Below are 26061 nucleotides of genomic sequence, written 5' to 3' on the forward strand. Positions count from 1 at the left end.
TAACCCGGTGGCTGAAATGATCTTACTGCTTTGGTTTCCATCTGTGCGCCTCCAATTACCCGTGAGGTGTAATGCTCAGCCATATGTGGGGGCCTCTGAACTACCACTTGTGAGAATTTATCTTTTGAGTTCTCAATGATTTTCTCATCAACTTCTTGGCACTCCTAACACATGAAACATTTTGGCCATTGTCTATAATAATTATTTATGTATTTTTTCAGTCTGTCATTCATTGATTTTGGGGTGTTATGGGTGGAACTCTGTTCCCCAAAAAGATCTATTCAAGTCCCGACCCTTGCTGCCTGTGAACATGATCGTATTTGGAAATAGGGTTTTTGCAGATGTCATCAAGTTAAGATGGAGTCATACTGGATTAGGATGGGCACTAATGAGTGACTTTTGTCCTTATAAGAGGAGGGAAATTTGGGATGCAGATGCTCATGGTGAAGAAGGCCAGGTGATGATAGAGGCAGAGATTGGAGTGTTGTAGCTGCAAGCCAAGGGGCACCAAGGATTGCTGGCGAACACCAGAAGCCAGCAGAGCAAGGAAGGATCTTGCCCTAGAGCCCTCAGAGGGAGCGTGGTCCTGCAATGCCTTGATTTCAGTCTCCTGGCCTCTGGAACTGTAAGAGATGGAATTTCTGTTGTTTAAGCCAATTAGTTGTTGGTAGTCCACCACAGCCGCCTTAGAAAACTCATATAGGGGGTGTATTATCCATTGCTGCGTCACAAATTACCACAGAGCTTGCAGCTTACGACAATGCATACTGATTCTCTCACAGTGTCTGTGGGAAAGGAATCCAGGCACAGCTGCCATCCAGGTGTTGGCGGGGCCGTGGTCTCTTCTGAAGCTCGACGAGCAGGTGCTTTATCAGAGCCAGCAAGGGATAATTGACCAGCGCAAGGGAAGTCAGAATTGTTTGGGATCTGATCAGGCCCAAGGTTGAGGTCTCCTGTTGGTTAACAGTGAGTTACTCAAAGGGAAGGGATCACACAGGCCATGAACACCAGGGAGCAGGGTCACCGGGCATCTTGAGGCCGCCTGCGGTAGATTGGATGAAAGGGACCACAAGGTGGCTCGTGTTCATGTTGTCACTTCCTGTAGGAACTCATCCACAGCTCTTGAATTTGTACAGATTTAATGCACCAGGGGTGGTGTATATACATATTTTTAAAATGATTTTCATCATTGGGATGCCTGGTGGCGCAGTTGGTTAAGCATCCGACTCTTGGTTTCAGCTCAGGTCATGATCTCAGGGTCGTGAGATTGAGCCCCACATCAGGCTCCGCGCTCAGTGCAGAGTCTGTGATTCTCTCTCCTTCTGCCTCTCCTACCTGTCCCTCACCCCCGCACTCGCTCTCTCTAAAATAAATAAATAAATAAATCTTTAAATGATTTTCATCATTTTTTTCTTATTTCAAATTTAATATGCAGTAATTATAGGAAGTTTGAAAATGGATCAGTGTATATTTTCAACATTATTATCACATAGGTTTTTAGTCTACTTCTTCCATAGGAATTGTGAACATGTTTCTGCATCACAAAATATTCTGCAACTAAGCTCTTAACGTGGGTTTTCAGGCCCTCTAGGAGGTCAGTCAGAGCACTTCGGGTTAGGAGAACCCATGCACACGCATAGGCATGTGTATGCACAAATGTGCAGTGTCCCCTCCAGCGTCCCTTATTACAGCTGGGCCCTCCCTTGGGGGGGCTCACTGCTGATATGAGCAGCTCCAGGGGAAGTTTCTAGAAATGGGACTCTGGGGCCCTGATGCATGCTGCAAAAGCCACACGGAGCACGCATGTGAAGACCCTTGCCTCTGACCTCTCTGATCCTCTCGGAGCAAGTCGGAGGAGAGGGGCATGCCGTTGCTCTCACCCCGTCCTCTGACTGCTGGTGTTTTGTCCTACATTTCCTGGCATTTTTTCCCTTTATTAGTTTCCTATACACTTATTTCGCCCATTTTTTATAAGTAGGGTATAAACCATTTCATTATTGACTTGCAGAAGATTTTTCTATTTTAAAATTTGAGCCCTCCAGCGCCAGTATATTTATCAGTTGTCCCAGTTTGTTTACCTTTTAGGTTTTTAAAACTAATTTTTGATGTACAGAAGTGTTTTATTTAATATGAGAATAATTCGAACTCATATTTATTCCCGCCAGTCCTGGGCCTGTCGCGGATTCCTTGCCCAACAGCCCTGTGAGTCAGGGCTGACCCGGGTCCCCCAGAAGTCCAGGCCATGTGGCCCCAGCTCAGAGCTGGCGGCATACCCTGACCCCCACTTGTGTGCCCCCAACCCCCACCATGAGCCAGGCTTGGCCTTGTGTTCCCTGCCTCTACCTGTGTGCCCAGCAAGGCCCTCCCACCTCCAGGTTTGAAAATGGTTCTGTCCCCTGCAGTGTCTCTGTGGCTTTACTTTTGTAAGAACTTCTGCTTTTACTGTGTGTGGCCAGCGGGGATGAGCCCGGCAGCTCCTGATGTGGACAGTTAGGTTTCCTTGGCTTCGTGTGCACTCTGTGTTTGCTTGGTGCTGCTCGGGCCTGGAGGAGAGGGTGTGTCCTGTGCTGGCCGGGCCGCCTGTCCCGAGCTGCCTTCTGTGTTTGCTTTCAGGTCCTTCCTGTCTAAAAGCCTCAGGCTCCCAACTCTGAGTGAGGGACCCTGCTGACACCCCTCCACCCAGGCTTCTGTGCCTAGAATTCTGGGTGGGAAAAAATGTTCTGTTAGTTTAAAACTGAAAAAAGGACTAAAACCCAGTGATTTATATCTTTTCGGGTTCTCCCTCCTTACCTGCGCAGTGGGTCCGTGTGGCTGGAGCTCAGGGAGCACTGAAGGGCAGGATGTCAAGCCAGGCCTGCCAGGGTCCTTGGAGCTCCAGGGGCTGAGCAGGGGGAGGGGGAGGTGGGCCGGGATGGTGGGAGTGCAGGTTGGGGAGGGTGGCAACACCGAGTTCGGTTATTACAGCAGACTAGCCATTTGGGGTCCTGGGTAAGACTGTGATGGTTAGCTCAAAAAGGGCAGAAAGGGCACCGGCTTGTCCCAGGGGACATTTGGCATGTCTGGAGACTACCAGTGGCCGCTGTGGGGGCTGCTACTGGCAGCCAGGGGCGCTGCTAAAGGTACTGCGGTGTGCAGGATGCATCTCCTGTGCCCAACAAAGAACTGCCTGGTCCAGGATGTCACGGTCAAGGCGGAGGACCCGGGCCTGTCCTAGATCAGGCGTGGACTCCTACGGGTTTACGTTAAGTCTCAAGATCAGGTAGCCTAGTCTTCCAGCCTTGTTTTCGAAGTCACTTTGGCCCTCATGGGTCCTTTGCATTCCCATATAGATGTTAGCATCAGCCTGCTACTTTCTATGAAGCCCTGGACTAGTGATATCCTTGGATGCTTGTCCCGTGGTTGGAGGAAGAAGCTTTGAGTCAGGAAATTCATGGCTGTTGCCCGTGTTGCCCCCACTGCTCTGATGATTCAGACGGTGACACCTGAGGCGCCGAGAGGCTGTGCGGGGCGTTTCCCTGCCTCCTTCCCTGCATTTGTACCCACCTGAGGGCAGAGAACGAGGAGCAGTTCGCCCAGCGGGCGGAGCTCTTCATTTCCGCCAAATTCTGTGTCAGGGCCTGGCGGGGGCTGGGCTTGGGGACCTAGGATGTTTGTTTTATTTTTGTTTCCCGCCTCTGGTTAACCGATGACTGCTTTTTCTCCCCTACAGGTACATGCAGGTAAATGTTCCCTGATGCCTCCTCTGATCCATTGCTCTTTTGTTTCTTCATTTCCAGAATTCTTTTGCTTTTTGAATTGGCTCGTCTCTCTTTGACCTTGAAATGTGAGGAGATCTCCTCTGGCTGCCTCTCAGACTTGAAGAATATTGACAGCACAGTAAGTGATGGGTGACTGTGGATGTATGGCACCTGCTCATTGTCACCTGGACATAAAAGGCAAAAGGGAGGGAAAGAAATTCCAAAACCCTCCCACAGGAGGGCCTAGCAATGTGGTTGGTAAAGTGCCGCCAGTTTTCCACATGTGCCTTTCACCCAGTTGAGCTGATGTGACATGTGCCTCACGCACTCTCGCTGCGTTGCAGCCACAGTCCGTGTGGCCACCAGAGTCACTTCCTGCCTTTTCCATTGGGCACCTGCTGTGTTTAGTCCCAAAGTACCTGTGATTCTTAGATATCAGCTGCTTCTCCGAAGTTTCCCTCTAAATAAAGCTCTAGCATAGTGTCCCTTCCATGGTGCAGGTAATAAGACATACAGTTTACCAGAAGGGAAAGCAGTCATATTTGTGGTTCTGTTGATCTGGAAACTGTTCTAGAAAAGGAAATAAAACTTCACTTGGACCTTGACAGTCTGGTAGGACTTGGATAGGACTGCCTGAGGGGGGAGCTGGGATGCGCGTGCAGGGGTGGGTATAGCTGAGGCCGGAGAACTCCGCGGCCGGAGAGCACAGGGGATGGAAACAGCGGGGGTAGCTATTTTTGAAGGACTTCAGAGTTCTTTTATGGCTCCATTCCCATCTTCTGTTTCCACATAGAGTGGCCCAGCCTTAGCACTGGGGTCTCACTCTGCTCAGACCATCCGCAGAGAGCAACCTCCTGTGAGAGGGACACCCCCCCTGGGAGTGTGTTGTCCTCCTGGTGCTGCCATGGTCTGTGGTATCCATGGAAACATCTAGCGCCGGTTCTTTTTTTTAAAGTTAAATGTGTAACTCAAATGCAGAGGGCCCAGTGAATTGCACGTCTGAGATCACAGTACCCTCTCCTCAACTGGCCCTTTGCAATATACTCAGTATCTGTTGTTCTTAGATTTTGTAAATATTCTGTGCGTACTTGAAAAGGATGTCTTCATTTTTTAAGTAAAGGATTCTATAGGTATCCATTAAAGAGCTCTCAGTGTTAATTGGTTTAGATTTTTACATCCGCACTCATTTTTATCCATTGACTTTCTTGATTTCTATGAGAAATGTGTTAAATTTCTCCCTGCAAATATGAATATCTCATTTTTACAGCGTACATTTGTCATTTTTTATGGGTATTGGAATTGTTATATTTTCCTGGTAAGTTTATGTGTTACTTGGTGATTGTCCATTTTTGCTATGAGAACACAACCTCTTGGAGGACAGGGACCTGCCTGATCCATTTGCTGTTGTAGCCCCATTTCCCAGCGTAATACCTGGCACTTCAGAGGTGCTCGGCAGATTTTGTTGAACAGAGGAATGGATGTTAACATCATTACAGTCTCCCTAAAAGGGCATGTTCAGATTTTCAGGGTTTGTCAGCTGTTTCTTCAGAGGGTCTCCCTGCATTGACGAGCCTCCTGGCTGAGAAGTCCAAGAGCTGAGTCACTCCAGGGGATCCGTTTGGAGCAACATCAACCAAGAGGGAAGAGTCATAATCGAGGAAACTAGAAGTGACTGTGAGGCAGAGTTAGATTTCCAACACTGAACTGCAGTGCCTGACATTTTACTATCCTCTTAAGAGTAATGGTAAACAAAAACAAACTTGTCATTCTGTATGATTGTTGAGGAATAAGTGAACCTTTTCTTAAAAGGGGGAAAGAATATGAAATTGACATAGTGAAAGAAATGAACGTTTTCTGGCCAAGTTGGGGTAAAAGGCCCTCATGCCTGAAACAACTAAAAAAACCAAACAATATATGAAACAGTATTTTTCAAGACACTGAACAACAGATAATGAAGGAAAGCAAAGCTTGAGAGGAGGGGAACAAATGGGGGTGAGTCTCATCATCACCTAGCTTACTGCCTAGAGACTTTGCAGACTCAGCGAGGGAGGGGAACACAGGTGAAACCTAAGACAGTCTACCTGGATTGAGGAGGAGGTGGCAGTCAGGAGGACGGAGCAGCTCCAGCTCACAGGACAGAGCACCAGAGAGGAGTGAACTGCACAAAATGAGACTTCTGGAGAGCTCCAGAGGCTCCCCCTTGGAGTCTTCAGCTGAGTTCTGATTCGTGCACGTGTGGAAGGGAACTACACAAGGTGGAGAGGGGCCCGCCTAACCAGAGACCGGGGACCAGTCTTCAGAGTTACACAGGGCTGAGAATAGTTCCTGCCATGGAATTTAAAGCAGTTAGATCTAGATTCCGGCTTCCTGGCCACTGGACACACACCTGTGTCACACACAGTATGGCTTCTGTCAGCTAGCCAGTGCCCAGGACCCCAGACCTGCTGTTGCTGCGCAAGCACTCCAGTGTAGTCTTCAGCTCCACGACTGCTCCATTGGCGCCCGTGCACCAGAAATCCGTGCCACCACTGCTAGGGTGCTTGCAACCCAGATCCAGTGCCAAAAGAGATCCCCATGGCCATGACATTCCCTGTGGGAGAAAAAGTGATCAGGAGGTCCCCAGCAGCCTTCGCCACCAAGGACCCCAACAGACCTTGAAACTAGAGACCAGCAGCCTTGACTGTTGAAGAATCCTACAGTCTTTGCTGAGGCTAACCTCAGCTGATGGAGCTGCATGGAGACGATGATGCTGGGCTTTCCCTAGCATGATAGCTGCCAGCCACATCCTACCTCGCTGGCATTCTCACCCCACCCACAGGTGAAGGTCTCTCCCCACCGAAACTGGACTGTAAAGTCTGGAAGAGACTACTTCATCAAATGCACAGACATCAACACAAGGCTACAAAAAACACAAAAAATCAAGGAAACACGACACCACCAAAGAAACACAACAATTTTCCCATAACCTACTCCAAAGAAATGGAGGTATATGAATTGCCAGACAAATAATTCAAAATAATTGTTTTAAGGAAGCTCAGCAAGCTACAAGGAACACAGATACACAATGAAATCAGGAAAAATGTGTGAACAAAATGAGAAGTTCAATAGTGATAAAAATCATTTAAAAAAACAATCAAATAGAGAGTTTTTGATCCTGGAGCCGAAGAATAAATACGGTGAATGAAGTGAAAAGTATAGTGGAGAGCATCAATAGGAGGCTTGATCAAGCAGAAAAAAGAATTTGTAAACTAAAAGATCATTTGAAATTTTCCAGAGGAGAAAAAATGAAAAAGAGAATAGAAAGCCTATGTGAATTATGGGATACTAGCAAGCAAAACAGTATTTGCTTTATGGGAGTCCCAGAGGCAAAGGGAGAGGAAGGGGCAAGAAAACTGATTTAAAAAAAATAATGGTTGAAAACCCCCCAAATCTGGAGAAGAGGTTTGGTCATCCAAGTACACGAAGCTCATAGGTCTCATAGAGATTCAACCCAGTGAAGACTTCACCAAGGCATATGATAATAAAAGTGCCAAAGTTCTATTATACAAATTATTATTATTATAAAAGAATTTTGAAAGCAGCAGGAGAACCAAAATGATCTGATACAAGGGAATCTCCATAAGGCTCTCAATGGATTTATCAGCAGAAACCTTGCAGGCCAGGAAGGGATTGGATGATATATTCAAAGTGCTGAAGGGAAAAACTGCCAAACAAGAATATTTTATCCAGCAAAACTGTCCTTCAGAAACAAAGGAGAGAGAAAGACAGTCCCGGACAAACAAAAGCTGAGGGAGTTGATCGACACTAGACCTGCCCTCGAAGAAATGCTAAAGACAGTTCTTCAAGGTGAAGTGAAAGGACATTGATTAATAACAGGAAAATATACGGAAGTATAAAACTGACTGGTAAAGGTAAGTATATAGTTACATCAGAATACTCTTATACTGTAATGGTGTATAAATCATTTCACCTTGTATAAAGTCTAAAAGACAAAATTACTAAGAATAACTTGCTACAATAATTTGTTAATGGATACAAAACATTAAAAGATGTAGATTGTGACATGAAAAATATAAAATGCAGTGGGGAGTAGTAAAAAGGTAGAATTTTTGTATGTGATTCGAGTGAAGTTGTTTCAACTTAAAATAGATTGTCATGACTATAGATGTTTTCTGTAAGCTTCATGGTAACCACAAAGCACAATGCACAAAAGATTAAAAGAAAAGAGTCAAAGCATACCACACTGGAGAATCATCAAATCACAGAAGGAGAAAGGAAAAAAGAAGCTATAAAACAGCCAGAAAAGAAGATGATAATAGTAAGTCCTTACCTATTAACAATTATTTTAAATATGAAGGACTAAGTTAACCTATTAAAAGACAGAGTACTGAATGTATTAAATTTTTTTTAAAAGACCCAACTATATGCTGCCCACAAGAGACTTACTTCAGCTTTAAGGACACATGTAGGCTGAACGTGAAGGGATGGGAAAAGATATTCCATGTAGATGGTAACCACAAGAGCAGGAGTAGCTATACTTACTTATCCAAAAGTAAAAAAAAAAAAAGTAATGAGACAAAAAGATCATTATATAATGATAAACAATTGATTAATCGAGAGAATGTAACAATTGTGCATACATACATACCCAGCATTAGAGCGCCTAACGGCATGAAGCGAGTAGTAACAGATCTGAAAGCAGAAATATACAGCAACACAATAATAGCAGGGATATGCAAGACTTCACTTTCAACGTGGATATATCATCCAAACAGAAAATCATTAGGGATATATTGGGCTTGAGCTACACTTGAGACCAAATGGGCTTAATAGACATATATAGAAGAGAAGACTCAAATAAAATTAGAAATGAAAGAGGGGACATTACCACTGATACCACAGAGATATGAAGGATCATAAGAGAACACTATGAAAATTATACCCCAACAAGATGGATAACCTATAAGAAAGTAGCTGAAGTAAGTCTCTTGTGGGCAGCAGATAGTTGGGTCTTTTTAGAAAAAATTTAATACATTCAGTACTCTGTCTTTTAATAGGCGAATTTCGTTCTTCATATTTAAAGTAATTGTTAATAGGTAAGGACTTATTATTATCATCTTCTTTTCTGGCTGTTTTATAGAAACACACAATCTACCAAGACTGAATCATGAAGAAATGGGAAATCTGAATATACTGATAACTAGTAAGTAGTTTGAAATAGTAATAAAAAATCTCCCAACAAAGAACTGCCCAGGACCAGATGACTTCACTAGTGAATTATACCAAACATTTAAAGAAGAATTGATGCCAATCCTTTAAAAACGCTTAAAAAAAAAAAAAACTGAAGAGAAAGGAACACTCCCCAACTCATTTTTAAGGCCTCGATCGCTTTGGTAGCAAAGCCAGACAAAGACACCACAAGAAAAGAAAACCACAGGCCAGTATCCCTGATGAACATGGATGCAAAAGTCCTCAACAAAATACCAGCAAACTAGATTCAACAGCACATTGTAGAGATCATATGCCAAGATCAGGTATGATTTATCCTGAGGATGCAAAAATGGTTTAACGCAGACAAATCAAATAAATGTGATGCAACATATTAACAGAAAGAAGGATAAAAGCCATATGATCATCTCAACACATGCAAGAAAAGCATTTGTCAAAATTCAACATCCTTTCATGATAAAACTCCCAACAAATTTGGTATAGAAAGAATGTTATCGCAACATAACAAAGGTCATCTAAGACCAGCCCACAGCTCACATCATACTCCATGGTGAAAAGCTACAGGGAAAATTCCACCAAAAACTGTTAGAACTAATGAGCAAATTCAGTAAAGTTGCAAAATTCACAATCAGCAGAAATCAGTTGTTTCTGTACACTAACAATGAACTATCTGAAAGAGGAATTAAGAAAACAATCCCATTTATAATAGTATCAAAAACCATAAATACTTAGGAATAAATTTAGCCAAGGAAGTGGAAAACCTATACACTGAAAACTATAAGACACTGATAAAAGAAATTGAGGAAGACACAAATAAATGGAAAGATAGTCAATGTTTATGGATTGAAAGAATTAAAATTATTAAAATGTCTATACTACCCAAAACCATGTACAGATTCAACGCAATCTCTATCAAAATTCCAATGGCCTTTCTCACAAAAATTTTTAAAAAGTCTTAAAATTTGTATGGAACCACTGAAGAGCGAAAACACTCTTGAGAAAGAAGAACAAAGCTGGAGGCATCACACTTCTTGATGTGCACCTATGTTAAAAAGCTGTAGTGATCAGAACAGTGTGGTCCTGGCTTAAAAGTAAATGCATAGAACAATGGCATAGAATTGAGAGCCCAGAAATCAACCCACACACATTAATGTCTTTGACAAGCGCACTGATAACACAAGATGGGGAAACTGGGCGTCCACATGCAGAGGAATGAAATTGGACCCCTATATTACACCACTCACAAAAGTTAACTGGAAATGGTTTAAAGACCTTTAGGACCTGAAACCATAAAACTCCTTCTATATGAAGACATAGGGAAAAAGCTTCTTGACATTGGTCTTGGCAATTTTTTGAATATGACAACGAAAGCAAAAGTAAACAAGTGGGACTACATCAAACTACAAGCTTCTGCACAGCAAAGGAAACCGTCCACACAGTGAAAAGGCACCCTATGACACAGGAGAAAAATATTTGCAAACCATGTATCTGATAAGGGATTGATATCTAAAATATATAAGGAACTCATACAATTCAGTAGCAAAAACCCCCAAATAATCTAATGAATAAAATGAGCTAAAGACCCAAGTAAACATTTTTTCAAGGAAGATACTCAAATGGCCAACCACCGGTACATGAAAAGGTACTTAACATCACTCATCATCAGGGAGATACAAATCAAAACCACGGTATCACCTTATACCTGTTAGAATGGCTGTTATCAAAAATATAAGAGGTAACAAGTATTGGCTTCTACCCCACTTCAGATGCCCAAGGATGTGGAGAAAAGGAAACCCTTGTACACTTTAGGTGGGAATGTAAATTGGTACAGCCATTATGGAAAACAGTGGGGAAGTTCCTTAAGAAATTAAAAATAGACAACAGTATGATCCAGCAGTTCTACTCCTGGGAATATATCCAAAGGAAGTGAAATCAGTATCTCAAAGAGATATCTGTACCCCCGTGTTCACTGAAGCATTAATCACAATAGCCAAGATATGGGAACAACCTGTCAGTGGATGAATGGGTAAAGAAAATGTGTGTGTACACACAGAAATACACAGTCTATAGACAACATAGTTATATATATATATAATTATATAATACAGACTGTGTATGTGTACACACACACAGAGGAAATCCTGCCATTTGTGGCAACATGGATGAGTCTAGAGGTATTATGCTGAGTGAAAGTAGCCAGATGGAGAAACAGAATAAAATGGTGCTTGCTAGGGCCTAGGGGGTGCAGGAAGCGGGGAGATGTTGGTCAAACGGGACTAAGTTTTAGTTATAAGAGGAATAAGTTTTAAGGTTCTAATGTACAGCTTGGTGACTGTAGTTAATAATACTGTGTTGTAGGGGCACCTGGGGGGCTCAGTCATTAAGCGTCTGCCTTCGGCTCAGGTCATGGTCCCAGGGTCCTGGGATCGAGCCCCGCATCGGGCTCCCTGCTCCACGGGAAGCTTGCTTCTCCCTCTCCCACTCCCCCTGCTTGTGTTCCCTCTCTTGCTGTCAATCTCTCTGTCAAATAAATAAAATCTTTAAAAAAAAATAATAATAATACTGTGTTGTATATTTGAAAGTTCCTAAAGAGTAGATCTTAGGCATACTCACTAAAAAGAAAAACAAAACAAAATATGTGAGGCGATTGATTTGTTAATTTATTTGATATGGTTATAATTTCATAATGTATACATATATCAAATCATCACATTTACACTCAATATATACAATTTTATTTGTCAATTATACCTCAATAAATTTTTTTAAAAAATAAAGCAGCGTTGACATTTCAGAGGAAAAGATAAGCACCACCCAGAATGAAACGGGAGAAACATGGAAAAACAGAGCTTCTGCGAGCCATGGGGCAACTTCAGGCAGACTCACTTGTGTATAATCAGAGTCCCTGAAGGAGAGGAGAGAAAGAAGGGAGTAGAAGAAAGTATATTGAGAAATAATGGGTCAAAATTCTAAATGTGGTCATCTTTAAAGGGGGGAAAACATTATGTACTAAGGAGCACCGGTAAGAATGGCAGCCAACTTTTTGTTGGAAACAATACAAGCCACAAGGCATAAGATCAACATATTTAAAATATGAAAACAAGAAAACTATCTACCTAAAAATCTACACTGGGAAAGTATCTTTCAAAACCAGCTCAGTTGGTTGATTGTCTGCCTTCGGCTCAGGTCATGATCCTGGGGTCCTGGGATTGAGCCCTGCATTGGGCTCCCTGCTCAGTGGGGAGCCTGCTTCTCCCTCTCTCTCTGTGCTCTCTCTCTCTCTCAAATAAATTTTTTTTAAAGATTTTATCTATTTAGTTTACAGAGAGAGACATAGCGAGAGAGGGAACACAAGCAGGGGGAGTTGGAGAGGGGGAAGCAGGCCTCCCCGCGGAGCAGGGAGCCCGATGTGAGGCCCGATCCCAGGACCCCGGGATCATGACCTTAGCCGAAGGCAGATGCTTAACGACTGAGCCACCCAGGCGCCCCTCTCTCAAATTTTTAAAAAATCTTTAAAATTAAAAAAAAACAGAGGTAAAGTATTTATTAAAATATGTAAAATCTGAAAGAGTCTGAGCCAGATTACAAGAAACTTTAGAGGCAGCTCTTCAGGTGGAAGAAAGTGGCACCAGATGGAAGTCCAGATCTGCAGAAAATAGAGAGCAGCCCCCAGAAAGGGCAAGTACATGAACAAATGTGAAAGACTTTTAAAAAATAGTTATATCTCTTCAAAAGGTCATTGGCTGTTTAGAATGAAGATACTGATGTGAATCACAGGCCTCTGTCCGGGTTGGATGGCGGCTCTGGCGCACTCCCATGCAGAGTCCTCGTAGGAGAGCCTCAGAGATGGTCACACTGATCATGAAACTTGCATGGAAATGCAAAGGAGCCAAGCTAACGCAAAGCAGCTCTGGAAACGCACAAGTGTCAGAAGATGGGCGCTACGTCACTCCAGGACGTATGGTGGGTGCGCAGTAGTCGAGCCAGTGTGGTGCTGGCCTGAAGGAAGTGATGTAGATGGAATGAGTCCAGGCTCAGACCCGCAAACATATGGCCAGCTGACTTTCCACGGACGTGTAATGGCAACCGGTGGATAAAGTCATCTTTTAAACAAATGGTACTGCAGCAGGTGAATAGCCACACGGTAAAAAACAAAAACAAGAACAAACAAAACAAAAACATTGGCCCCTACTTCACACCATATACAGAAATTAGCTCAAAATGCATTGTAGACCTAAATGTGAGAGTCAAAACTATACAACTTCTAGAAAAAAAAATCAAATCTTTGTGACTTTGAGTTAGGCAAAGAATTCTTAGATTTGATATCAAGAGCATAATTCATACAAGATATTGATACATTTTGTTAAAATGAAGAACCTTTGTTCTTTGCTACTATTCAGAAAATGTGAAAATACAAACCAGATCCTGACTGAAAATGTCTGCAAATCACATATCTGATAAAGGGCTTCATATCCAGAATATTCAGAGAACTCTCAGTATCAAGAAAACAACCAAAAAAAAAAAAAAAGGGGGAAAGCTCTGGATAGACACTTCCCCCGGTGAAGATGTGTGGCTAGAGAGAAGAAAAGGTGTGGAATGTCATTACTTGTGATGTTGACTACTCTGGGAAGAGCTGGTTTTCCAAGTCCTGAGTGTTTCTGCTTTGCTTTCGCACAGAACAGTGCACTTCCGGGACTTCCAACACCAAATGTGTGTGGGTTTTCCCCACAGCAAGCAAGTCTCTGAGACACCAGCTGGGTGTCCTATAATTTTAGGCAATTCTGATGCTCTTATTAGAGACAGCATCAGATCCCACAGGTGAAGGACTCAGCCCCACAAAACTGCTCCCCCACTTTGGTGCCAGTGGTGAGTAGAAGGTCCCCAAGTTACCCACAACTGTCCTTTTTGCCTACAAATTAAGGGTTCCCACAACCCCCTCCTTGGGTTTGATTAAGTTTCCATAGTGGCTCACAGAACTCAGGGAAACAGGTTTACCAATTTATTATATAATAAAAGATGCAGATGAACGGCCAGATGAAGAGATATAGAGGGCGAGGTCTGGGAGGGTCCCAAGCACAGGCAAGAGCTTCTATCCCTGTGGAGTTGGGGTGGGTCACCCTTCCAGTATGTGGACATGTTTACCAATCTGGAGGCTCCCCAAACCCTGTACTATTGGGATTTTATGGGGGCTTCCTCACGTAGGCATGATCCAATTATTGATGCATTTCTGGAGGATAGGGGCAGGGCGGAGAATCCCAAGCTTGTAATCATGGCTTGGTCTTTGTGTGACCAGCTCGTACCCAGGAGCCCACGGGAGTCACATATTCAGAAGGAAAGATGCTCCTGGTGCTCTGTCACTTAGAGCATTACAGGGGTTCCAGGAGTTGTGCTGGGAACCGAGGCGGAGACCAGTGTACATCCTGTACTAACTCACAGAGACACACCTCCTAGACTGGCTACAGTTCAAGACTGACCACGCTCAGCAGCGTGGGAGAGGACGTGGGGAAGCTCTCACCACAGTCACAGCTGGAGGGAATGCAGAAAGCTTCGCAGTTTGGTAGAAGCACAGTGTGCCCCGCAAAGACAAGTCCCGGGTTCCTGCTGCCCACACCTCTGCCTCCACCAAGCAGGGCGCTCTCATCCTAACCCTATCAGGGATAAGTAAAACAAAACACGTTTGCTATCTGAAGTTGGTGTACTCAAGTAAAAATTCAGTGTCCAGTGAAATTAACTATCCTTTTCCCCCCACGATTAAAAAGGTATCAAAAAAACTTTGTTTGCTTTCTCATTTAAATCTTTGCATTTTGGGGGAACATTTTAAGTTTTTGTTGTATGTCTTTGTATTCTCTTATGTTTTCTTGTCGAATTTCTACCTAGTAAGTTAGTTGTATTTTAAAATGGTCTTTGAAGTTAATGAATGTGTGTGATTGCTTTCAGTAAAAATCTCCCATGTATACAAAAACTGTGTGTGTCCTGCAGGATCCTGGGAAGCTGATTGAAATCGAATGCCTGGAGTACGAATTAGAAGCTTTAAGACTCGAAAGTAAAATTAAAATCTATGTCCGAGCAGCCGTTGAGGTAAACCCCTGAGCAGGCTCAGCATCACTGAGTGGTTTCGCACACTTCCTGGAAGCTGCTGACTCCCAGGTGACGGGGACGTAGGCCGGCCTCCTGTGCATCGGGTTCCCACCTGTGAACACAGCCTCTCTGGCAGGAGCCCCACCAGGACTGGCCGCCATTCTCCATAGCAGCGAGCACTGTCCCCCACAGCTCCCAGGGTCATCTGGCCTGCCGGGCGTGTGGGGCTCATGCAGCCTGCGTGCTGGGCTGGGGATCCAGAGGTGGGCAGAAGAGGGTCATCAGAGGTTGTTGGGGATACAGGGACCCCAGGATGTGTGGGGGGAGGCAGGAATCCCAGGGGCGCATGGTGGGGGGGGGTAGGCGGGGATCCCAGGGGCGCGTGGGGGGCAGGCGGGGATCCCAGGGGCGCGTTGGGGGGAGAGGCGGGCAGTCCAGGCAGGGAAAGTCCAGAGGACCCCGCTGGGAGGGGGAACTGTGCTCACCAGAGCTGCTCTTCCTCAGCTGCTCCACCTGGAGATGGTGGCCTTGTCTGCCACGTTCGTTCTGCCGTCGGAGAGGAGGCAGCTTCTTTCCGATGAGCTGGTGTGGCAGCAGCTGTCTAAACATGGTGGCAAAGATTTACAGGCGACATGAGCTTGGCTGCTCTCTCCCATCGGCTTATTTAGCGCAGTAGGATTTGGACCGGCAGCCCTGCCAGGAAAGGGATCCAGAGATTATTTTAGACTACTCTTTAATGAGAATTTTTGCAGCTTTAAAGGAAAAGAATCTACTGGAACAGAGTAGTGGTGACTAGTGTTGATGTGGAGCTGAGGCGGGCACTCGTGGATCAGCTCATGGCGCCTCCAGAGAGCCTTACGGCCAGAGGCCAGCAGCAGGCACAGGGCTCCGTCCTCTGCACCTGCAGTAGGCTCCGCATGGCGCCTTCCTTGCTGCCTGGTGGATGTTCATGTTCCTGCTGGACTTGCTCATGTGGCTCTTCTAGCCTTGACCTTGTCCAGCACCTGGCAGAAGCCTGACCAGGGCTGTGTAGGACCTGGCTTCCAGAGCACACTGGCCCCAGGTTTTATCACGGGCTGCAGCAGAGCACGTGGCCCGAGGGGCTGTGGCGGGCGGCTGTGTTGAGCTCAGTCCCTCGGCTTCTGTCCGCTGGTACTGGTCGGGAGGCTTCAGGTGCCAGTTCAGAAGGCAGTGTGAGTATAGATGGAGGTGCAGGTGCAGGTGGAGGTGTGGGTGCAGGTGCAGGCATAGATGGAGGTGCAGGTGCAGGTGGAGGTGTGGGTGCAGGTGCAGATGCAGGTGGAGGTGTGGGTGCAGGTGCAGGTATACACGGAGGTGCAAGTGTGGGTGCAGGTACAGATGGAGGTGCAGGTGTGGGTGCAGGTGCAGGTATAGATGGAGGCACAGGTGTGGGTGCAGGTGCAGGTATAGATGGAGGCACAGGTGTGGGTGCAGGTGCAGATGCAGGTGGAGGTGTGGGTGCAGGTGCAGATGCAGGTGGAGGTGTGGGTGCAGGTGCAGGTATACATGGAGGTGCAAGTGTGGGTGCATGTATAGATGGAGGCGCAGGTGTGGGTGCAGGTGCCGGTATAGATGGAGGTGCAGGTGCAGGTGGAGGTGTGGGTGCAGGTGCAGGTATACACGGAGGCGCAGGTGTGGGTGCAGGTGCAGGTATAGATGGAGGTGCAGGTGGAGGTGCGGGTGCAGGTATACGTGGAGGTGCAGCGTGAGGGTGCTGGCAGCCAGAGGCCGTGGGACGTGGCCGAGTTAGGATTGGCGGGCAGCCCCAGGGGACTCTGCGGAAGCGTGGGCTGTAAACCGCTTCCACACATCCTCGAATGTGGGACCAGAGACTGGCTGGTGGGAGCACACTTGTAGCACAGAAGAGAGAAGATGGTCTTTGGGTGGCAAACATAACTGGCTGTAGGCCACGGTGAATATGCAAGCCCGGGAAATACGCACACTTGGATGGAATCAGCTCATGGAAGAGAAGGAGATCCGTGGGTGTGCAGAGCCCATTCTAAGCCTTTTAAGGAAGTATCTTATAGACAACCAGTCCCTTCTAGAAAAGGTGACATGGGCCGTTGCCACAGACAGACTCAGACTTTGGGCCCTGGCCCCACCTGCTGCCTCCTGACCCTCCAGCTCCCCAGGTGGTGTGCGGGACTCCCCTTCAGTCTTCACAGACTGGCCTGTGTGTTTCGTGCAGACCCAGCTGAACATAGTGCAGAGACTTGACGTGGCACTCCAGCGGGCCGTGCGGCTGGGTGAGCCCGGGCTCATCCACGTGGTGTGTACCACCCAGTGGAACACGTGTCTCCCACTGCTGCAGCACAACCTGCGGCACCACCTGCGGAAGCCGCTGACCAACATCGCGGACATCCTGGAGAAGGTGGACAGGTAGCCTGTGCCTCCTGATCCTGGGCTCAGAGAGGGGGATGCTCGTGTGGAAGAGGGCTGGGCAGACCCTTCGACACCAGGACAGAGATGAGATCCAGCTCATTTCCCCAAAAAGCGGTGCTGGCAGGAAAATCTACCAGCATCAGAAAGGGCTTGCAGAGCTGCTGCAGCGACGAGGCCACAAGTGGGGCCCAGGCAGCGCTGGGGCCCCCCCCCCCCACCGACTGACGTAAAGTTAGGGCCGGCCCGGGTCCCAGCACCGAGGCTCCACGAGCCTGCAGGCACACACTGACAGCAAGATTCAGTTCAGGTCCAACTTCCTCCCAAGACTGGCACCAGAACCCAGTTGTTCCTGCTCACAAGCTCTGGTGGAAGAGCCTGCCACGGCCACAGTGTGGCGCCCACTGGCTGTGAAGCCAGGCCCATCACCTGGTGTCTGGAGCACAGATGGGTCAGTGCTGAAGTGTGGAATGCCATGCCTTCTGTCCGCACTGGGTTGGACACATTCATCACACACTTGCTGAGCACCTGCCCTGGGCCAGGCACAACAGCAGGCCCTAGAGAGGTGCTGTGAGGGTGTACAGCCTAGCACCTGCACCCACACCTGCACTGCCATCTATACCTGCACGTGCACCTCCATCTATACCTGCACCTGCACCCACACCTGCGCCTCCATCTATACCTGCACCTGCACCCACACCTGCACACACACCTGCGCCTCCATCTATACCTGCACCTGCACCCACACCTGCACACACACCTGCACCTCCATCTATACCTGCACCTGCACCCACACCTGCACACACACCTGCACCTCCATCTATACCTGCACCTGCACCCACACCTGCGCCTCCATCTATACCTGCACCTGCACCCACACCTGCGCCTCCATCTATACCTGCACCTGCACCCACACCTGCACACACACCTGCACCTCCATCTATACCTGCACCTGCACCCATACCTGCGCCTCCATCTATACCTGCACCTGCACCCATACCTGCGCCTCCATCTATACCTGCACCTGCACCTCCATCTATACCTGCACCTGCACCCACACCTGTGCCTCCATCTATACCCGCACCTGCACCCACACCTGCACCTCCATCTATACCTGCAACTGCACCCACACCTGCGCCACCATCTATACCTGCACCCACACCTACATCTCCACTCTGCTTTCAGTAGGCTGGCTGTGTTAAGTGCTAAAAAGGCCTTTAGGCCTACTGCTAAAAGGTAAAGCAGGGAGAAGAGGGGCAGGAGATGCTGTTTTAGGCTTTGAAGCATGCATCCGGTGGGCAGCATCCACCCATCTTCCTTTCATCTACTGGGACCATGTGTGTGGTGGCTGGAGCTCTAGCTCCTCTGTGTTTGGTGTTGCACTGAGCTTGTCTCTGACCTCATTTCTTTCTGCCATCCCTTCTGCTTCCTGATGCTCTTTCCCTGCCTTCCCTGAGGCTAATTTTTAGAATCCTACCCCACTTCCTTCACTGGCTTCTTTGTTTCTCCACCATGAGTCCTGGGGCAGCGGGTTGTTCAAGGGCTAGTGATACAGGTCCTCAGGCAGCGAAGTCCACGTGGGCCGGTTGCGCACCCCTCCGCACGTCCCGATGCTGGAGCCCTGCAGTGCTGCTCCCCGCTCGCAGCACCCACTGCCTTGGAGCTGTTGTGGTCGTGGGCTTCACGTCTGGACATGGTGTGATGTATCTTACGTATAAACAGATCTACCTCTCCTTGCCGTGCTGTCATTTGGTCATACAGCCAGTGGTTTTGTTTGTTTTTAAGAAAATTACAGAGGAAAATAGTAGTTTCTCATGTTTATCTACTTTGCTGATCCCACTGGCTCTTCTTTCCTTCGCACACATCCAAGTTCCCACCTGCTTTATTTCACTCTAAAGACCTTCCTGCAGGTGAAGAACTCTTGTTGATCTGAAACTGACTTTACCTCACTCTCATCTATGAAGACTATTGTCACTGGTTATTGGATTCTGGGTTTACAGATATTTTTCTTCTTTAAACATTTTGAAGAGGCTGTTTTATTTATTCTGGCCATCATAGTTCCTGATAAAAGGGTGCACTGTTTTCAGCGTGGTTCTGCCATTTGCTATGTGCCTTTCTGCTCCTTTCTGTGTTCAGAGTTCTGATTGTGGTATTCCCCGGAGCCTTTAAAAACTCCTACTTGGGTCTACTGAGATGCTTAGACATGTGACAGGGCCTCTCATCAGAAATTATTAGCTGTTATCTGTTCATCCTCGCTCTCTGCCTCCTGGGACTTGAGCTTGCACGTGTCCTGAATACAGCCCGCCGGTCCCAAGCCTCTGCTCGTTTTAAAAATCTTGTTCAATCTGTTCCTCCAATGGATGACTTCTAGGACCACTGGCTCTTCCTCCCCCTGTTTCCAGCCTGCTGTGAGCCCCAAGCAGGAGCTTTCCAACTTCAAATATTCCTGTTTTGAGCTCTAGCGTCTCCGGTTTCTACGGGTTCTCCTTTCCTGAGATTCCCTATCTGTTCTGTCCTTAGTATTGTCTTCCTTCAGGCTTTTGAATACATTTATATTTGTATTTTAATATCTGAGTTGAAGGATTTATCTGGTAAACCCAACATCTGGCCCTTCCTGTATCCTGACTGTGGGTCATACTTTTCTCTTTCCTTGCACATCTAGTGTTATTTGTTGTGTGCTGGACACTGTGGGTGATGCACTATGGAGTGCTTGGCTTCTGCCATCTTCTTTGGAGAAGTGTTCATTTTTGTTGTAATAGGTGTTGAGTTAAGCATGTCTGGTGCTGGACAGGCTCCTGCATGTCCAGTCTCCGGCACCGCAGAGCCCTTCACTCCATCCGCCTGTGACTCCTACTGCCCAGGCTGAGCTCCAATCTCGCCTCCTTGGCTTAGTGGCCCCGTGCTCTGCCAGATTGTTCCTGATGTGGGCTGTCCCTCTGTGTAGCCCCCTGTGCTGAGCGTGTGCTGTTGGCTTGCCTCAGCCAGCTCCTCGGCTCAGTCAGCCCTGGACGGGTCTCCCACTGTGGGGTCCGGGCTCATGCTGCCCAGAGGAGCATCATTCAGGGCAGGGCCTGCCCCAGAAACATGGCCCATTCTGGACAGAGTCTGTGAACCTGGTTCCCTGACGAGGCGCATGGACCACACCCCGGCACTAACCAGGGACCCCTCACGGGCGTGGGTGAAGCCGCAGGCACTCCTGTGTCCTTGTCCCTGAGGTCACAGGCATACCATGTGGCATTTACGCCTCCATCTGCGCTCAGCCAGTTCAAGGGTCCTGCAGAACTTGCGTTCCGCCGAATTTGTCGGATTTGCTAATGCTGGTGTCCCAGGGCAGCGGCTGTGATGTGGGGTCTCTGCCCGTTGTGGGTGGAGAAGCTCTGAGGACACTCCAGTGACATGTGCAGATGCTTTCAGAGGCCCAGCCAGAGAAGCAGCCAGGCAGGGGTGAGGGCCCATGGGATGCGGCGGCCGTTCTGAGTGGGGGGTGTTCCTCAGCTGCTAAGACCAGAGCAGGGCCCCATCCTGGGGGGCAAAGAGCAGGCTTCTGTCGGCGGCGGCGGGCAGTGGTGGGGCGTGGTGGGTGGGGTGGTACCTACGGACAGAGGTGGTGGCGGTAGCATTGCAAGCTTCCCGTGTCCGCTGAGCCCTCCACCCAGCAGGTCTCACTGGCACGGTCCCCAGTCTGCTGACCTGCTGCTTCTCAGCCCCAGAACCCAGGTCCCAGCTGCTCTGCAGGGACCTCCCTGCTCGTCCCCTCGTGTGAGTCCTCTGGGCAAAGCCAGGCGGGAGCTGAAGGATGCTGGGAAGCCCAGGCGCCGGGAGGGTCTCACAGGAAGTCAGCATGCCCTGGGCCTGTGTCACACCGTGCTGTCCCTCCCCAGCCTCATGGTCCTGCTCCGTTGCCAAGTCCACATGGAGATAGCACACATCGAGGAGGACGAGCACCGGCTGGAGCCGGCCATGCAACACCTGCAGAAGGCCATGCTCCTGGACAGCCTCGGCCTCTACCAGGACAAGCTCACCATGGCCTTGAACCGGCTGCACTTGTGTACCATGCTGTACCAGTCCCCTGAGCGTGCTGAGGACAAGGCCATCATGGCCATTGAGCAGGTGCCATCATGGCCTCTGCAGGGTTGCCCAGGGACTGGGGGCCTGCACACAGCACAGGACAGGGTCGCTTTAGATGATGTAATAGCCCGCTCATCATACCACCTCTTCCTGTTGCAGGCAAAAAAAGCTATCCCAAAAGATAGCGTCAGGAAGAAGCGGGCTCTCCTGGTGAATGCCGGCCTGGTGCTAGCCCCCGACACCTTCCAAATTGTGCTCGACAGTGAGAACGAGGCCAAAGGTACACACTGTCCTCACTCCTGGAGCCCAGCATGTTTCTGCTCAGGAGCCGCCCTGGCATGTGGGGGCCATGCTGTGCTCCACCTAAGGTCCGCACCTGCCTGCCCAGGCCTTGATGTGCGAGCAGTCTGGGGCTCTGAAAAAGCCAGGCTGGGTCTCAGCTCGGCCTCTGTCACCAAGGACCTCCTTCACCGCAGGACCGACCAGCGGGCTGGAGGCCCGGGGTCCAGATGAGGTGGCAACAGGGCTAGGAGCTCCCCCTGAGGTCGGGCGGAGGGTGGCTCCAGCCCCCTTTGGCTTGCAGATGGCAGTCTTCTCCGTGTCTTCGCAGCGTCTTCCCTCTGTACCTGTTTCTCTGGGTCCAGAGTTCCTCCTTTTTAAGGACATCCGTCATAACATATTAGGGCCCACCCTAAGGATCTCATTGTAACTCGATCACCCCTGTAAAGACACAAATAAGGTCACATTTGGAGGTTGTGGGGGTTAGGGTTTCATCATACCTTTTTGGGGGCTCAGTCCTGCCCACATCACTGATCGGCCCAGCGCATCACATCCTTGTGGATGGCAGGTCTGTGCCCGGCCGGGGAGCCCCACCCAAGGCTGCCCCAACGCTCTGCTCCCCCAGTTGTCATGCCCCAGCAGTGGGAGAGGCCTGCTCTGGGACATGGCCCTCTGCTGGCCATGGGCCTCCTCTGGGCTGTGCTGGTGCCACCTTGGGTTTCCACCTCACCCCGGCAAGGGTAGAGCTGTGTGAGCAGTCCTGACGTGCTCCGATCAGCCAGTGTGTTGCCGGCCTGCCAATAATCCAGCCGGAGAAGGCCCTGTGGCCCTGCAAGGAGAGGGCTTCAGGGGGCTCCGAGGGCTGGTTCCTGAGGGCTGGCTCCCGAGGGCTGGCTCCCCAGGGCTGGCTCCCGAGGGTTGGCTCCCCAGGCCTGGCTCCCGAGGGTTGGCTCCCCAGGGCTGACTCCCCAGGGCTGGCTCCCCAGGGCTGGCACGTTGGCTGAGGGGGATTAGCATGTGCTGGGCACCCTGTACCACTGTGCTGGGCATCCCAGCGCTCAGGGAGCCCGAGCTCTCGAAGTTTGGGCTCCGTGCACCAGAAGGAGCCTCCACCACCGAGCAGATCAAAGGGTCAGGCCATGAGGGTGGGTGGGGGGTGTCGGGCAGGGGTCGATGTGAGGGAGAACCCACCAGAGAGGCTCCACCAGAACCAGCAGAGCCCAGCCGCTGCATGAGGCGGCCATGCCCGTGGCTCCCGGCCCCCAGGACACAGACACAGCCCCTCCCAGTCCTGGGTCCCTTACTGTTCTGACGTCAGCCTGGCATTTCAATTGCCACCCTCAGTTTCCATGGGGACATCCAGGGGCCGGTTCACCTACCTGTTTGCGAAGGCGCGGCACCACATCATCAGCGTGGACAAAGCTGCTGGGCATCTGCGGCGTCTGGGGAGTGAGAATGACAAGGAGAGGTGGGTGAGGTGGCACAGCCCCGTGGGCACCCGGTGCCGGCGCCCTGGAGGGAGGCGCGTGGGGCCCTGCCACGTGGAGCCACCAGGTGCCCTCTCGTGCAGCGGCGGCAGGTCTGGGAGCTTCCTGATCTCGCTGCCCCTCACGTGTTGCCCTTCTCCCTGGCTGGTGAGCAGAATCCAGATCTGGGCGGAGCTCGCCAAAGTTGCCCGGAGGCAAGGTGTGTGGGATGTGTGCCGGGCGGCGAGCCGCTTCTGTCTCCTGTATGACAACGTGAAGGTGAAGAAACTGGTGCGGCCGAAGAAAGGTACCAGGGCCCCCACCCGCGCACCAGCCGGACACTGCTCGGGGCTTTGCGCCTTCTCTGAAGCCCGGAGCCGAGAGGCCATGGCGCTGCGGGCAGCGGCTGGGCAGGGCTCTCAGCACAGGGTGGTCGGTGGGACAGACTCCCAGTGGAGGCCGCGGTGCGGGTCAGTGTATCTCTGCTGGGACCCAGCTCACCGTGACCCATCAGGCCCTCCATGCAGCTGTCTCACCCTTGACTGCTGGCTCGGGTCACTCGAGGTCATCAGGGGCTCAGAAAGGGGAAGGCACCTGCTATGAGCAAGAAAACCGAGGCCGCTGGGCTGGGAGCCTGGGGGCAGAGGGCAGAGGGCAGGGGTGACCGTGGCCGAGCGTGGCCAGGCGACTTTCTCGGGAGTGTGGGGGCCAGCTCCCCAGAGGAGTTCTGGTCTAGTAGACAGGACACAGGGAGGTGCCAGGGGTCCCAGATGGCCGGGGACGTGGGTACCGCAGGCTCCACGGAGCTGGGGGCTTCTCGAGTGGCAGAACTGCACGAGCAAAACCAAGAATGTGTTGTCGGGGTGCCCTAGCCATCCCCCCTCAGGCGAGCCCTGCCCACTGGGGGGTTTTCCTCCGGCCCCTTCCTGGGCCAGGAATCCTTGTATTTTGTTTGCTAGAAAAGACAAGCATGTCAGAGCGAGGCTAGAGCGCGACCCTTTCCCTCAGGAAAGAAGAAGAAGGCTGGAGACAGCCAGACCCAGGAGGCCTGGGGCCAGGCGGAGGCCACCCTGCAGAGGCAGGTGTCCCCCAGCCTGCTCCGGAAGTTCGCGGAGGTGGGGTTCATCAGTGCAGAGGTGCGTCCCTGCTCCGTGGCATCGCGGGTGTGCACTCAGCATGGGCGCCTGGACCGGCGTGGGGCGCTCCCCGTGAGACCGTCTCCTGAAACAGCAGTGCAGAGGAGGGGCGTTTTCCTGGGTTCACAAACGTATTGTGATTATGTGTCAATACATATTTTTCCCTAGAAATCATTTCTCAATCTGGAACCCAAAGTTCTGGAAGTACTAAGGTGACGGTTGCATTTTGGGGGTGTTTGCTTCAACCGCACTTTGAGTGAGGTGTGCATGTTTTATCTACTCTCATCAGAGGTGGGCCGGCCTTTCCGGGGTTCACCGTTGCCTCCTGCAGTGAGCACGCAGAGACCCCAGGGTCAGCGCTGGGGCCGCGGGGCTGACCTCTCTGCCACGCCACCTGCACCTCCACTCAGGGAGGCGACCGTGGTGACATCTTGTAACTCCATCATTGTTGGGGCCACTTTGGACTGTTTGTCTTGGGGTCAGTGGGGCTAGAGCCTCACTGAATGATGGAGTCTGTGCCGTGAGCTAGGGACACGATGACGATGGGGCAGAGCCTGGTGCTGGTGAGCCGACAGCAGGTGGCAGCAGGACCGTCCACCCTCCCCAGCCCCCTTTGTGCGGCCGGCCCCTCCACCCATGCCGGTGCCCTCAGCCGCCGTCAGTATCTCCGCACACTCGCAGAGTGACCGGGGGCGGGGGACAGACGCCCAGAAGTGACGGTGTCTGAGCAGTGGCGTGACCGGGACTGTGCCCTTAGAACGGGCCTTCTCTTCCTGAGACACAGGATTTATGGGGCAGGTGGGGGGGGCACGCTGAGAAGACCATGGGGTTCATCACAGGGCCTGCCCACGCCCCGACCGCTCCTGCCGCACACTTCCTCTGCAGGCCACTGTCCAGTTGCTGCGCTCAGAGGGTGTGGACCTAAATAACCATCCGCACCCCCCGGAGGACCTGAGCCAGCACTCAGCCGGATACACAGTCGAGTCCCCGGAGGACAACGCACAGTGGATCACGTACCAGTAGGTGGCCTGACAGGGCCCAGGCGTCCCCAGCAGCTGCGGGCCCGGCTGGTGCACAGAGCGCGGGCTGGGTGGCCAGGGGCATCAGGGCACGGATCCGGGGGTGGCTGCGCCTGGACCACGTGTGTGGCTTGTGTTGTGTGTGACACCCATGGGTCCTCCCAGTTAGGGTGTTATTAGTGAGAACAGGAGAGCAGGGGACGGTCTTCGTGGCGGGAGCGTGGAGGAGGGGTGGCTCGCTCACCGGAGGGGCTGTGGTCCGCTCTCCCACGGGACCGGCCCACGTGTCTGGGCCTCTGTCATCCTGAGTGTGGATGGGAAGGAGCACTTTGTGTAGAGGACAGCCCAGAAGACATGCCACGTGAGCCGCCACCACAGAAACAGGCACGAGTTTGAGGTGCGGTGTTAACGTGATGGGTTTTAGTCGTCTTTGATCTAATTTTTAAAAGAGAACGTGGTAACGAGTGGCTATCCATACATCTCACAGGAGCCATCGAGGAAAGCGGTGAGCCACTTTCCCTGTCGGTTCCACCAGCGAACAGGCTCTTGGCCGCCGCCCGCTCCCATGGCGGGTGGCACGTTCGTTTTGCGCACATAACGTTTGTCTCGGTGTTTGTTACACGGACGGGTGTCTTCGCCTCAGTCCTCA

At 50.2% G+C, this 26061-nt stretch overlaps 1 protein-coding gene across 1 annotated transcript in view; it reads left to right on the forward strand.

Annotated features, from left to right (window-relative positions):
- The window catches only part of CFAP46 (cilia and flagella associated protein 46), a 100379-nt gene that overhangs the window by 6944 nt on the left and 67374 nt on the right, over positions 1–26061 (forward strand). The window contains exons 9-17 of the mRNA XM_088019923.1: positions 3777–3876; positions 14946–15044; positions 17254–17444; positions 21326–21554; positions 21672–21792; positions 23136–23259; positions 23434–23564; positions 24266–24393; positions 25279–25412. Coding sequence (XP_087876049.1) covers positions 3777–3876; positions 14946–15044; positions 17254–17444; positions 21326–21554; positions 21672–21792; positions 23136–23259; positions 23434–23564; positions 24266–24393; positions 25279–25412 — 1257 coding nt within the window. The remainder of the gene's footprint in view (positions 1–3776; positions 3877–14945; positions 15045–17253; positions 17445–21325; positions 21555–21671; positions 21793–23135; positions 23260–23433; positions 23565–24265; positions 24394–25278; positions 25413–26061) is intronic.

This window comes from Eumetopias jubatus, unplaced genomic scaffold (assembly GCF_037043125.1).
Source record: "Eumetopias jubatus isolate StellerSeaLion01/CBP00866 unplaced genomic scaffold, mEumJub1_p1.0 scaffold_17, whole genome shotgun sequence".
NCBI classification, from domain to species: domain Eukaryota; kingdom Metazoa; phylum Chordata; class Mammalia; order Carnivora; family Otariidae; genus Eumetopias; species Eumetopias jubatus.